Consider the following 14,759-nt stretch of genomic DNA (forward strand, 5'->3'; position numbering starts at 1 on the left):
TATTTCAACTAGAAGTCTTTTTCAATGTCTTCAAATTTGAAACGTTTGTCAGTTTCTTTTTGTATTTCTAAATTCAGCACTATTAAATAGTTATGGATACAGTAGTTAAGCAAAATATAACAATAATTGTACAAGTGTAAAAAGTATATATATATATACACAGTGTATATATATATATATATATATATATATATATATATATATATATATATATATATTTTTTTTTAATGTAGGAAAGGCTTAACAGTTGTTCTACCAGAAATGCAACTGTATCGAATGCATGAACAACTTTCAAGGTAAGCATGAGACATTGTAGATATGAATCTCCAAAGCACCATCTCACAATTGATAACTTCACAGTACATACTCTGTCTTGGATTGGGATTCTGTGGGGTCCTCTTCTTCCTCATAGCTCTGAATAGCATTCTGACAGGACTCGATGGTTTGACACAACTCTTCACTATCATTTTTGGGTAATGTTGAGACGATTTCTTCCCATTCTGAGCTGCAGAACTAAACACACATACAAAAGGAAGAATCACAAGACCGCATTAATGAAAGAAGGGTGCAGATGTTATAGGTATTAGCTAGTCATTACAATAGATCCACAATTTAACCATAAAACATTTGGTCAAAAGTGTACCAATAATTGCATACAGTCTTGTTTAAATACTGTAGGCTTTATTCGTTATATAATCTAATTATAACTATTTTAATGTCAATGTTAATGCCAATTATAAATAGTTTAATGTCAGGAAACAGAAAGAAAATCATAGTGTGTAGGACTAAATCTGCAAGCAGGTTTATTTAAATGATAGTTAGTATTGTATTTACAGGTTGATTGAACAAGATACACTACTTGAAAATAGGAAAAGATTTCTATAAAATCGGGCTACAATCAATTAATCATCACTGACACCTCAAAATAGCCTCTTTTGAGCAACAGTATATTTAATGCTTCAATAATAACAGAATCCCCTGCATAAAATGGGGGTGAGTGCATTCAGAATTGGAACGGGATTTTCCACAAACAGTTGCCAGCTATTTGTGGTTAGCCCTACATTACCAATAAAAACAGATGCAGTTCAGGTGTTCCCTGGTGCAGTATAATACTCTGGCAGAGGCTGCTCCTATTCACCCAAAGCAACTAAAAGCACACTGATTTCATGTTTTGAAACCACATGACCGGCACACAATCGTCTTTTTCAAAATCTCTCTTATTCAGCTTTATGGCACGTTACTGTTCTGGGTGCCTCAATTACACACCTTTGTACTGGTGGAAATGATTGCCTTATTTTAGATTTGAAATGTACCTCAGCGTGCCAACACTAGGAATTGGAAAGGGCTTTTTACCTGTGAATTTCCATGCAATGCCTGAATTGCAAAATAACACCTCTGTGTAGCAGGTACACCACTAAGAGAGCAGGCTGGAAAAAGAAAAAAGAATACACTGGTTTTAATTGTTTCTAGTTCCTGGTTAAATAATAAATAATAATCTTCAATAACTGCCAAGTCCAACACAATACCTGGAAATGATGACCTCTTTGATTTGGTAGTGATAGTGGAGTTTGCTTTCAACAATTCATAAATATTACTAGCTGCTGTCAGTCCTGTTTAAAAAAAAAGAAATACAATGACATTATTAAAAAGTATTGATATAAAAAATATTGAAGTTTTCATTCAAATTAATATATGTTTAATTCTGAATCTTGATTATGTATTTAAAGTATAAAAAGATACTCAGACCTTCTAATCCATCTTTTTTGCCTGGGAGACTTTGTTGAAATACTTATTTTAAGACTATAAACGTGTATGGTGTATTTCCCAAAATATCACATTCCTGGTGATCTTCTGACCTTGGTATCCTTGTGGGCATCGATGCTATGCACAACATCTCTCTTTTGAATAGCAGATAAAATAATAAGTGGACAAGACATTGGTAATACAAATACTGTATAGACCAACTTGGCTTGGAAATGTCTCTTGTTGGAAATGCAAAATATTTCAAGTGTAAAATCAACACAGGATAATCTCAAACATTTTCTTTGGAGTCTGTAATGCTGCTGTGCAACCGCAATCACCTGTGACCCAATGTTATACATTATCAGGACCAGAAGTGAACTTTTTAATGCAGTAGTGAGGATTTGCTACCTGCCTGGAAATAGGTAGAAATAAATGCCTTATTCAGTAACGGTTTATTTGGCTAATAATAGAAATACTGTTTTAAATGCACTTAATATCCCAAATTATCACATGGTGTATTTCAATCAAAACGTATGTATGTGTTTCTAATGATACAAACAGTGATTTCCCACTATAAGAAAGATATTAACAATTAAAATAAAATAATTATGCACGTGTTCACTCAGAGTCGGTCACACATACTACAGCGCAAGGTATCATCAAAATGCTACTGCATACAACAACTGGTAGCACATTAAGAGTTTTGGGTTGCAAAATGCTACCAAGTATATCTTAAATTCAAGTCGTGTACAGCATGCATAGGTGACAGGCTTTAGCGCTTTCAAAGAATAGCAAGAATGTGTTGCAAATCTTGATTGCTTATTATTAGTGATTCCACTTAACTTGGCAGGTCTCAACTGTCAAAATGAATGAAAGAATGCATTAATTATTTATAAACATGAGAAACCTTCTAACTTATAATTGTATATTTTTGGAGACAGACAAACCTTATCCCACACATGTTACACTTAAATTATATTATAATTAATTACTTACTGTAGTGTAATTTAATGAGGCAAATATTTGGCATCTATTAGTATCATAATATTACAAATTAAATACAATGCCAGTTGCTTACTCGTGTGACACAACAAAACAATTGATATGTTTTGAGTTTTTGATGTTTCCTAAAATGTAGGTTTACTGTACCCCAATCAAACTGAGGTGCCACTGGACGTACTGTCACGATCACCCCACAGACGTACATATGTAAAACTAAAAGAAAAAACAGCTTTTATTATTAAAAAAAAAAAAAAAAAAAATGTAGGTATATTTTACTTACCTGGAACATCTTCATAGTCTTTTCCAAAATTATTATTTGTGTTCCAAATGGAACACAACACGTACCTATCCATTATTTTCTTATTCAATCAGTACACTGACAAAATGCTTAACTTTTCTAGTTCGTAAAAATTGTATTACCCGCGCCAGCAACAATGAAACTTCCGCTTCCACAAGAAAAATATTGTAAAAACACATCCGACTGGAAACAAGTATACGGAGGTGGACGTATTACTTTTATTTTCTCGTAGTATTGTTTGAGCGCGGTTTTCCATAAGTTTTACTTTAAACAATATAAATGGGTTAAAAACGTATTTACTTATTTATATTGCCGTCTTTAGTTTTATATTTACCACTTTACAAAAACATGTTTTGTTTTTGTAAATGGTACATTTTGTCCTTAGTAATTCTTGTCGGGTGGTTTGCACTGTTGCACCAGGTGTCACATTGGGGGTCAGAATTGATACTCACGAGTTGTACAAAAAAGGCTATTTTGGATTTAAAATAGTGTTTTGTTGTCGGTCATGTCCAGTTTTACGAAAGCAGCACAGGTAAGACCAAATAAGCGATATGTTGTGATATTTAGATACGTCGTTGATGCTACCGGCATTTTTTTTTTTAATCAATGCCTTCCCTACTGGATTTGTAAAGTGTTACAAAGAAGGTCTGTCTTCATTATTTAATTAAGGAGAGAGTGATTACGATCACAGCATATACATGTAATAGAATACTAAGTTGTTCCCAAATAGGGAATATGTCTTGCCAAGGTAAGTAAGGTAGCCTATATAGATGTAGAACGAAAGGGTTCCATTTACAAAACCTTACTAGAAAATTGTTAACATTTATCAATAAAAACATAAATTTCTAACCACGGAAATGGGTAGATGGGGTAATGCTGTAGTTTCCAGGGGAGGGGGGATAAAATAGACAAAAAAAAAAAAACATCATTGCAAGCCTTGATACATCTGTAGTGCACAATGTAAACAGTGAAGAGCATCACTAAGTTACTTATACCGAATCAACTACTAAAAAATCTTTAGGAATCACGCATTTGTCAAATCTGCCATCATGCAGGATAAATGCAGTTATTTTTTATGGATACGGTATCAAAAGGCAGCCTACAATATACACACACACACACACACACACACACACACACACACACACACACACACACAAAAACACAAAATATTTCCCTTAACAAACAACCTTAGCTGCTTTGGGGACCCCTGGCGACATGAAGTTGTAAAGGCACAACACAATTAAAAACAAATATATGAAAAACATCTTGGAGTGATTTAAGTCCCACATGTACAGATTCAAAACGTATTATCCCTTACTTAAATCAGTGTTTGACTAACATTTTTTATTGACATAAGTAAGATAAGAAATTAAAGGTTATAAACGTACCGATTTCGCCAATGGATGAGGCTGGATCATTCTAACAAAACAGTTTGGTATGGTGGGAGATGGTTTCCTCCTTTCTTTTCTTTACTGTAGTGCTGTCAGCAGCGTGGTGTCCCTCTTTAATCCACAACTCGGCATATTTCTCAGTTTGGAAAGCATGAAGGTTGGGGCTGTTAATTGAAATAAACAGCATGCTGTTGAGTGTGCTGACATACATTCAGCTTCTCTGGTCCATCAGAATAAGGTTCATTGCACTAAACCCACATTCACATTCAGCAGTGGACAAAGGAATTACACCAACTGTGGTGACCAGTCTCTTCAGGCTATCCCCCACGTACTGAGTATCTTTGTACTCTTTGAATTCCTTTATGTTTAGAGGTTGTGAAACGTTTATTTTCACAGTTTAGCACAGATTCATAACTTCCCAAACAAAATTCTGGCATCCTCTTCTACAGACCATGATGAAGGGTTGAGTATGGCTACCTCTTCCAGGACCCCTTTATCATCAAATCTTCTTTTGATGTTGTCAACTAAAGCTTGGAAGAACTGAAAACTGAAAAGTGTATTTCATTCTGCGATTGGAGCCCCTTTAATGCACTGGTTCTTGAGAATTCGTCATTCATGGCGCTGGTATTTGTTTCATCCCTGTCCTCATAGCACATAGGGCTTTTAATGCAACATTAATCTCAGTGATGGCAGTGGAATTCCTGTTCTGAAGAAACAGGGACTGGCCTTTTAGTGTCTTTCATTCTGGATAATTCCATAACAAACAGCCAGTTTGTCATCTGCCCCAGTAGACCAGCACATTTTGCTTTGTCCCATGAAGAACGTGAACTGTCTGTTGAACCGTTTCTAAAGAACTTAACAAGGGCAGGGTAACTTTCCCATACAGCAGTCACCGATGTGCAGGAAGGTGACAGCCAGTGGATGTCAAAAACTCAACCAACCTTATGTACATGGCCACAGAGCTCAGCAGCCATGGCTTCAAGTTGCCTCTGATTCTTCAGACTTTGTGAGAAAAACGAATACAGCCAATCTGTCAATAGCTGAAAATGACTTGCTTCATTTACTGTTCGAACAGCGTCATGAGCAGTGAGCTACAGTTTATGGTTCATGCAATGAATCGCAGTTAGATTGCTGTTAATCCTTCCTCGCAGAACTGTTTGGTTGTTAGTAGCTTATTGATCCCAGAATCTCATCAAGCAGCTGGCCCTGTGGGCACAAAGTGAATCAAATCAAATAAAATAAACCATTTTGTGCATAGGGATGAGATCTGTGCCATAAAATTGGCTACTTCATAAATGTAATGGAGCATTTTGGACTTATAAGGGCGTCTGCTAAGAAATAAATAATAAAATAATAATAATATTACAATGATTTTCCAATATTTTAAATACATAAGAGTAAAATTATACATGCTAAATTGACTCCTTTTAAAAAAAAATATGCCTGCTACTTAAATGATTGTTTACATAGAGGTGTAAATGTTTAATCAATGTGGTACAGATTTACAGCATTTAGTTATATGAAAGTCATTCCAGCAAAAGTGGACCAAATGTTAAAGTAAAAATTTGACAAGCTACAATTTAGAAATGTCTGAAAGACATCAGAAGCCATTAAAACGTCACATATGAAATCTGAAAATTGTCTGTTTGTCTTTGGGGTCTTTGTTTCATAGCAATGGGCCACATTTGCCAGATCATGGTACTTAATTGATGCCAAGATGCAGCCACCAGGAAAAATTGCCAGCATGTGTTCAATAAGACTGCAAGGAAAGCATAAACCTATATACCATGCACTGAGTAAGTAGTAACCAGTTTTCTATGGAATCTTTTACGCAACCATTCATTGGTGAAAACATGTAGTGTTTAATGTTGCATATTTGCTTCATGCCTATTAAGATCCTAATTGCTTATTTTAAATTTTGCAGGTAACCTGAGAACTTTATAACTATATTTACAATTTTTAACATTCACGTTTTCAACTGTTTTCATAATTTTAAAGTGTGCTCTGTAACAATTGCAAGTACTGTATTTTATTAGCATGTATGCAAACTAATATCCAAAACATACTACAGAGACCTTAATCATCAATAAAGCAATTTTGGCTTCCCCTTTTCTCTTAGCCAGAAGCTTTATGATGCATGCATTTTCAATGCAGAACCTACACATATACCCATCAAACGTAAACCTGAAATTTGTGAGAAACGTGCAACAGATCTATGACATTGCATTTGATAAAAAGCACCAGATGTCACCCATCAGTAACCTGACAAAACAGATCACCAAGATCTACAATAAGTCCACTGTAGGCACATGTAAACATCCATGTTTGACATACACTATCCTCCAAATTCAGATGACCTCAGTAACTTGTACTCTTCAAGTTTCGTCATCAAGCAGTTCTCTATGTACAAAATGTAAATGTGTCATACAGGCAGACAGCCTCTATATATCACAAGATGATCATGCAGTCAATAACAAGAGTATGTCTGTTGCAAGTTTAATCACAATTGGATGTTCTCTAGATAAATACTGTGTACTGTACTGTATGTGTGACAGATGGACAAATGGATAGACAAATAGCCTCTAAATACCACCACATTATGAGACTGTGAATGACTTATGCTAAAGAAGGTCCATAGAAAGTTCAATCACAACCAGTTTTCTCTGTAATTGTAAAAATGTAAGTCTCACATAGACAGACAGACAGTTGGATATACAGACATACAGCCTCCATATATTTGTATCCCCAGATTGTGATACACTCAGTAAAACACACTAAACAATTTTCATCACTACTGGTTGGGTGGTCAAACAAAATTTTAGATTTCAACAAACAAAATCCAAAATAGTTTATTACATTTCAGTTTTAACTAACTTAAACATATCTGAAGTCAAAATGCCCCCAAAATGTGTTTTAATCATGTAAAAATTAGTTTTAACGCACCAAATTAAGTTACTTTTTCTGCCCGTCTTTTCATTTATTTTACAACCATGAATCAACGTCGACCTGGACGGCTAGATATGGAGCTTGAATAAGGGTAGCAACTAAAAACGCGGTGCCACGGGTCCGCGGACGCATTTTGTGTTTTTAGATCATTATAGAAGATGCTACAAATAAAAAAGAAAAATACATTCCATGTGGTATGTCTTCTTCAATTACTGTACTATACTTATGTGTATTTTTAACTCTAAATCTGTGTTTTTATTACATTTGTACCAGTTTCAAAATGCTTCAGATGATGATGATATTTTTTAAAATGGCAGTTTTTACAAGGAAATAAAACAAAAACCGAGTATTTATACTTGTAAAAAAAATGTAGAAAGATTGTGCTTCACTGATTATTATTACAATTACATGACAAATTGAAAACTGTAAAGTTCTTGAGCAACACAGCAGAACTCTCATACCCTTGTTTTGCCCACCCTACTATTAGATAAGTGTTCTGTTCCAAATCTCACAGTATACAGAATAAGCATAAGATGCCAGTGTTACATGTCAAGCAAGTCACATTTAAATCAATTATTTAAACAAACATAATGTACTAAATCCGTGACAAGTGATGTATACTTTTACAATAAAGTTAATATTAATCAATTACATCAAACTGACTGTTGATAATCCAGACAAATGTAAATATAGCACATTGAAAATGTGTGCTGTGCTGCAAGGTTTGGAGAAGGGGTTTCTCTAAAAGCTGCGTGTGACGTCAGAAAGACACCAGCCAAGAGCAGCCGGCGCAGCAAGCTCTGGGTAACAGAACGCAGCAACTGAAACGTGTATTCTGTGCATCAAAATACAGTATCAGTTCACACTTTGCTAAGGCAGCAAGTACCATCACTTAATTTAGAAGAAGCATGTTTGCAGATGAAAAATGCGTTAACCGGTGTATAAAGGAATTACGATAATTGCGGTGTAGAATAAAAGGAACGGTATTAATACCGTAATGTACCTAAACCGCGGTAAACCAAAAAAAACGGTATACCGACCCATCCCAAGAGCTGTACATACTTTATCACAAGCTATTGAGAGTATCAGAGTCTTGGAGTATAAAAGCAGCTGTGCAATTTAGACTGTGGATGGCGTCTTCGTGAATAGGACCTGATTCTAAAACACATTAGTTTTGAAGGGACAGGAACTTTTGAGAAAGAAGTAAGCAATTGCAGATGATTTGTGCCACTACTCATTTTCACATAAGCTATAACCAAAATGTTGACGACTTAACTTCCTGTTTCTCCTCAGAATTTATGTCGAGGGTCACATTTAATAAGTAGCAAGACATTATTCAGGGCTGTATTAGTGCTGAGTTTTAGAAATGACTAATTTTCACATGGATTTATATAGCATTCCAAAGAAAAAAACAGCACACATATTTATTTTCCTGACCCGTTTTGTAAAGAAGAATGAATGGTAATTAACTTGAGGTGCCTGTGTTTTATGCCCCTTTTACACTGGCACACCCGAGCCGGTGCCGAGCCCAGCCAGCCTGGTACGGCTCGGGTACCCTGAGTTGCTTTTACACTGAAGAGCCAAGCTGACCGAATGATTTGCATGCAGTATGAACTTTATAGCCTAAAATTAGTAATAATGATAATAAAAAATAACAATGAAGTCATGCTTGATTATTATAGCTCTATACAAAGATGGTCTTTAGTTTTCAGTGTTTTAATATTATTTACAATTAACTAATTTTATAAAGCAACATTAAAGCCATATGTCTTATCTAACATAAGTTAAAAGAGTATCATTATTTCTGTTTAATATTTAACAGAAGGGCAAAAGTTAAATTAAAACATTGACTTGCTCATCAAATAATTACAAACTGTTAATGTATGGAGATTCACATTTACTGAAATCGACAAAAAAAACAAAATACAGTACAAACCCGTAATATTGAGTTTTACCGTTGTTAATCTGTGAAAAGACAACTTCAACGACAGTATACACTGAAAAAAGAAACTTTTAAACATATAAAATAAAGGCAATTTACAGATTCAGCAGTCAAGATGCACCAGCGTCATGACCAAAGTCAATAACCCCACCCACAGCCTGCTTTAGTCCCGAGCCAGATATGTTATCGGGCCGGAGTTTCACTGTATGGGTCGGCTCGGGTCGGGTATATTGCCAGTGTAAAAGCACCCGACCCGTGAGGATCCCAGGCCCATAATTGCCAGTCTCTGCATCGATACAAGAGAATGGAAACTTACTGTGCTCTGTATTTTATAATTTGTCTTTCTGTGTGAAAAAAACATCTCAAAACCCTGAAGATATTCACCTACTTTAAAGCATTCATAAAAAATGGCTGTAATAGTAGAAAAAATAATGTTGCCCAACTTTACATTTATGTTCATCCTTCTGTTGCCCTCTCAGAAAAATGTGCTTGACTCTCAGTGTTGCTAAGGATTATGAACCAGTTTAACTTTTTTTTTTTTCAGAAAACAAACCATGGATATATTTTTTTAGTTTTGTTTGGAATATCTGAATATTCCAAATTTAAAGGATAAAATAGAAGCAAACAAAGAGGCATTACATTTGACTTTAAAACTGGTTAACTGTCATTTAATGAGGTGCTGTTTGATGTGATCATCTTAACCCCTTGTCAATTTACTTGTAAGAATCCATAGATCTGAAGACAAATCATGCATTGTCTGTTTTTTTCCCTCTGCAGGTGACTGTGGAGACCATGTGGTGGTGATGAACACAAGACACATTGCATTCTCAGGGAATAAATGGGAACAGAAAGTATACTCCTCCCACACTGGGTAGGCATTGCATTTTTCTTATTCAGGCACGGACCTTGAGAAACTTGCTTCACTTCTTTCCTGCCTTTTGACTTGACAGTAATGCTGGATGCATGTGCCAGCCACTGCTTGAGAGAAAGCAATACAATAACTTAATTTTATTATTTAAGATGTTGATCCAATCTTTATGTCCCTGATCAATTATCTGTATTTTTGCAAAAGGGTTTTGAATGTCAGCCTTATTTTAACTGTTAAATTTATTGACCTGTTATTACCCAATACTTGCTAGATAATTGACTGAGGAATGTTTTTTGTGTATGAAAGCATACAAGCTTCCTCTTCCTTTATAATTATTCTTGTTATCCTCACCATGTGAACAAGACAAACCAGCTATAAACAGGGGAACAAGGCATCTGCTTTCTTCCAAAATTGTGTTTTTTCTAAAAACTAAACTTTTTTTTTCTTTCTTTCAAGAAACAGCTGAGATTATATTTCAAAACTGTGTGGGGAAAGACATGAGAAGCTAAGCTTAATAACTATTATTCAGACTATAAAATCCATATTCTCTGTCTGATTTATATTATTATTTAGTAAAGCTCCAGAGCTGTTTTGATCATATACACTGCCTGGATCAGCCACAGCTGGGATATTTTAGAGCATTTAAAAATGTGAATCTCCCTGGATTTCAACAAGCAACTATTTTGGGGTGCTCCCAGTATAACCACAGATTGTTTGTGCAATAAAGGGTGATTCCCTAGTGTCATAGAGATTCATCCAGTACAGTAAGTGTCTAATCCTTCTGACAAAGATGGACATATTCACCAAGAGGATAAGTGCCAGGAAAAATGTTAACATAATCATGTAGGATTATCATCTCAAATTCACTGTTGTGTGTGTTTTATTTGTAGTTATCCAGGTGGATTTAAACAAGTGACAGCAGCACAGCTTCACCAGAAGGACCCGACATCAGTAAGTATGGTGTTTTTTTTATTATTATTAAGTTAATATGGGAAAATAGAGATTTACAGTAGTAATGGGCAGACTTAAGTTAAATATGGATTGGAGTTTTTATAGCCTTACATTTGGCTATGATTCTGCTCTAGCACCCTTACTCCGGTTTTGAGCTTCAGGTCAAAACCACACAGCCAGTATAACAAGGACTGCCAGGGCTGTCTACAGTGAATAAGTTGGGTGTGATGGGTACATTGGCACTTCTTCAACCCAAGTCTAGTCATCCATTAAAAGTTTCTCTTATTGCTGCCCATATAGATGCAATGTATAATCCCATAAAATGAAATAAAACGAAATAACAACCGTCTTCTGACTAAAATAATAACAGATACCATGGAATTGCCAAGGAGCAGCAGTGTGGAGTAGTGGTTAGGGCTCTGGACTTTTGACCGGAGGGTCGTGGGTTCAATCCCAGGTGGGGGACACTGCTGCTGTACCCTTGAGCAAGGAACTTTACCTAGATTGCTCCAGTAAAAACCCAACTGTATAAATGGGTAATTGTATGTAAAAATAATGTGTAAAAAATAATGTAATTGTATGTAAAAATAATGTGATATCTTGCAACAATTGTAAGTCACTGTGGATAAGGGCGTCTGCTAATAAATAATAATAATAATAATAATAATAATAATAATAATAATTGAAGTTAAGCCAAGCCTTTCTCTGAAATGTAATATAACTTTGTTCCCTGTAATTTAACTTTTAAAAGAGACAGCTTTTTTTCACAGAAGAAAAGCATGTAGATATAGATATATAATTGTAATTTATATATTGGAAAAGAAGCTGAGAATCGGGGTGTGCTGGATTACAGGCTTTCTTTCAGTGGTTCCATTTCAAGTATGAAATGTATCCATTACCGAATGGGTATTAACCTCTTTAAGACCCTAAATCTGAATAAGATATAACAAAGCTGCTCAGCCGAGTCTCTGTGACGCAGTCATGCCCGTCCCTGAGGGTAAAAAGGACTGTGTACGCAAAGATCTCAGTATAACTTTTCCTTCAAGCCTGCTGCAATCATGGACGCAGCAACATTGTAGGTTAATGGCTACATTTCTATTTCAAGGGACCAGGTTTAAGGTAAAATCATACTCTGTTTTGTATTTGCTCTTATTAGGACTAAAGTCATTGTATTTTGTATCTTGATCTTAATTGTACTGTAATTCTTTATGTATTTTTTGTATACAACTGTAAATCGCCCTGGGTAAGGGAGTCTGCTAAGAAATTAATAATAATAATAATAATAATAATAATAATAATAATAATAATAATAATAATAATAATAATAAAGGACTGTACGCACTGAACACAGTGCCATTTTTCCTTTCAAGAACTGACCTGACAGGAGAGCCTATTCAGATAAGTACTTGTTGCTTTTTCTGTTACAAATTTTCACATTTGTGTTTTATACAAATTATATGTGATATTACAAATCGCTGTATTAGTTTTACTAATTGTACATATGTATGCACTACAGCCCGTTGTTTGTTACATCCCGCTGCGGCCTTCTGCCCTGCGTGAAGCTGGTGGCTTGAGTCGCCGCTTCCCAGGGATCAAGCAACGTAAGTCGGCTGACATTTTTATTGCTTAAAGCGTCTTTCTTGCTTGCAGTCACCTCCGTAAAAGCTCAATTGTGAAAGCCTGTTTAATTTTTGCAGAAGCCAGGACAAAGGTTACGCTCCGTAACAATCCTGCTTTTTTGCCGAAAACTATCTCAGCATTTCATGTCAACCAGTCTGTGGAATTGGAGGCTTTCCATCCACTGCCTTTCCAGTCTGACAGAGAGCATCTGTCAGACTGGAAAGGCACTAGCGTATTGCGTTGACAGGAGGAAACATTGGAGGCAGTCTGAGCAATTTTTTGTCTGCTATGGGGTAAAGTCCTATGTTCAATCCTGTCTAAACAGAGGCTGTCCAAATTGATAGCAGATACAGTCAAGACTGCCTAGGAGCGAGCCAACTTGTAGTATTAGGAACTCTGTCCCCTCCAGAGAAGCTCACTGCCCATTCCACCAATTTTTTAGCCCTAGCTAATTGTTACTGGTGTCCCGAATGGTACCACACAAGGCAGCCTCGGCTTAGCCTTGTAGCATTCCGGTCAAGCGGAAATCTTGCCCTTATGACGCTTGGATAAACTGACCCGTTCGGTAATGGTTATGTTTCGTACTTGAAAGAGAACGTTAGGTTATTATCATAACCCTGGTTCCTTGAAATAGAAATGTAGCCATTAACCTACAAGGTCGCTGCATCCATGATTGCAGCAGGCTTGAAGAAAAAATGACGCAGTCCTTTATACCCTCGGGGGCGGGCATGACTGTGTCACAAAGGCTCGGCTGAGCAGCTTTGTTATATCTTATTCAGGTTTCAGGTCTTAGAGGTTAATACCCATTTGGTAATGGTTACATTTCTATTTCAGGGAACCAGAGTTATGATAATAACATAATGTTATCTGCCTTGCTGCTTGTCATTGTATTATTTTTTTTTCTATCATAAGATATCTTGGTATAGACTACTTTTAACACTTTTTGATACTTAATTATTAACCCATTCTCAAATAAACAACTGGTTTACAACAGTAGCTCACACCATCATTCATGCTGATTATGCACTGAAGTAGCTCAGCGTTACTACAGGTATTTTGCTTCAAACACTGATGCATCCATTATGAGGTAAAACAAGAATCCAAGTCAAGAAAACATTTCATCTAATACCTTCACCAGTAAACGTCTGCATTTAACAGATTGCCTTACTAATACTACATTTTAAGAACCTACTGTACAAAAGAAGCAGCCTGAAAAGCATATTGCTGATAATCAGTTGTTATGTACTGTATGTCTCCTATGTACCTATTGTAGGAGATTTCTTGTCCTGTAATTGTGCTGTGCAGCACACAGGGGCACTGTTGCCTTATTTGTTTCTATTCTTCTAGTATTTTCCAAGAGAGGTTAAAACAAGGCAGCATACATTGTAGGCTTCCTAATTTATCAGATATTACATTGCTATTTACGGATGTGTAATTAATAAAAAAAATACCCTTTTGACAAATCAGAAGAGCTTCACATGAAGATCACAACATTGTGTACTTGTCAGGAGGTTAGTAGTGCATGGACAAAAAGGACACTGTCCAGGCAAGGTTTTGTATGGCAAAACACCAATTCTTTATTTCTTTTCTTTAAATAATAATTCCAAACCATAATACTCCAACCGAAATGGGTTTCAGCTCCCACAATCAAAAAGTCCCACACTCCTATAACCACTCCTCTGTGCACAAAACTATGCTTTTCTAGTGCAGGACGTGGTGCGTGTCTGTGCTGTGCAGTAGTGAAGGTAGTGCACTAGGTGGAGTGCTGGATCTGTGGCTCCAGTGCCTGGCTCCTAATCCTCCCCTGCAAGACAAACAACACTTAACAAAACAACAAAAACCACAATGCTTCTGCTCAGGTTTCATAACCAGCGTAAGGGGGCCATACTCACGCAACTGCGTCCCCTTTTGTACTCTTGAACTCCACCCTGCAATCAGCCCGCTCAGGAAGGAGATTTACAGCTCCAATACCTTTGCTCCCTGTCACAGTACTGT

General features: G+C 36.1%; 2 protein-coding genes across 2 annotated transcripts in view; one reads left to right on the forward strand and one right to left on the reverse strand.

The window, feature by feature from the left end:
- Positions 1–3,233, reverse strand: part of LOC117400243 (mdm2-binding protein-like) — a 40,840-nt gene extending 37,607 nt beyond the window's left edge. Inside the window, exons 1-4 of the mRNA XM_033999875.3 lie at positions 3,026–3,233; positions 1,527–1,610; positions 1,354–1,427; positions 368–513 (exon numbers count right to left, since the gene is read on the reverse strand). Coding sequence (XP_033855766.3) covers positions 368–513; positions 1,354–1,427; positions 1,527–1,610; positions 3,026–3,098 — 377 coding nt within the window. The 5' untranslated portion in view covers positions 3,099–3,233. The remainder of the gene's footprint in view (positions 1–367; positions 514–1,353; positions 1,428–1,526; positions 1,611–3,025) is intronic.
- A 188-nt stretch (positions 3,234–3,421) lies between these two features.
- LOC117399818 (large ribosomal subunit protein uL13m-like) overlaps positions 3,422–14,759 on the forward strand; it is a 37,329-nt gene continuing 25,991 nt past the window's right edge. The window contains exons 1-4 of the mRNA XM_033999203.3: positions 3,422–3,575; positions 6,110–6,233; positions 10,103–10,196; positions 11,084–11,144. Of these exons, the coding sequence (XP_033855094.1) occupies positions 3,549–3,575; positions 6,110–6,233; positions 10,103–10,196; positions 11,084–11,144 (306 nt within the window). The 5' untranslated portion in view covers positions 3,422–3,548. The remainder of the gene's footprint in view (positions 3,576–6,109; positions 6,234–10,102; positions 10,197–11,083; positions 11,145–14,759) is intronic.

The sequence above is a fragment of the Acipenser ruthenus genome, chromosome 4 (assembly GCF_902713425.1).
Source record: "Acipenser ruthenus chromosome 4, fAciRut3.2 maternal haplotype, whole genome shotgun sequence".
In the NCBI taxonomy this organism is placed as follows: domain Eukaryota; kingdom Metazoa; phylum Chordata; class Actinopteri; order Acipenseriformes; family Acipenseridae; genus Acipenser; species Acipenser ruthenus.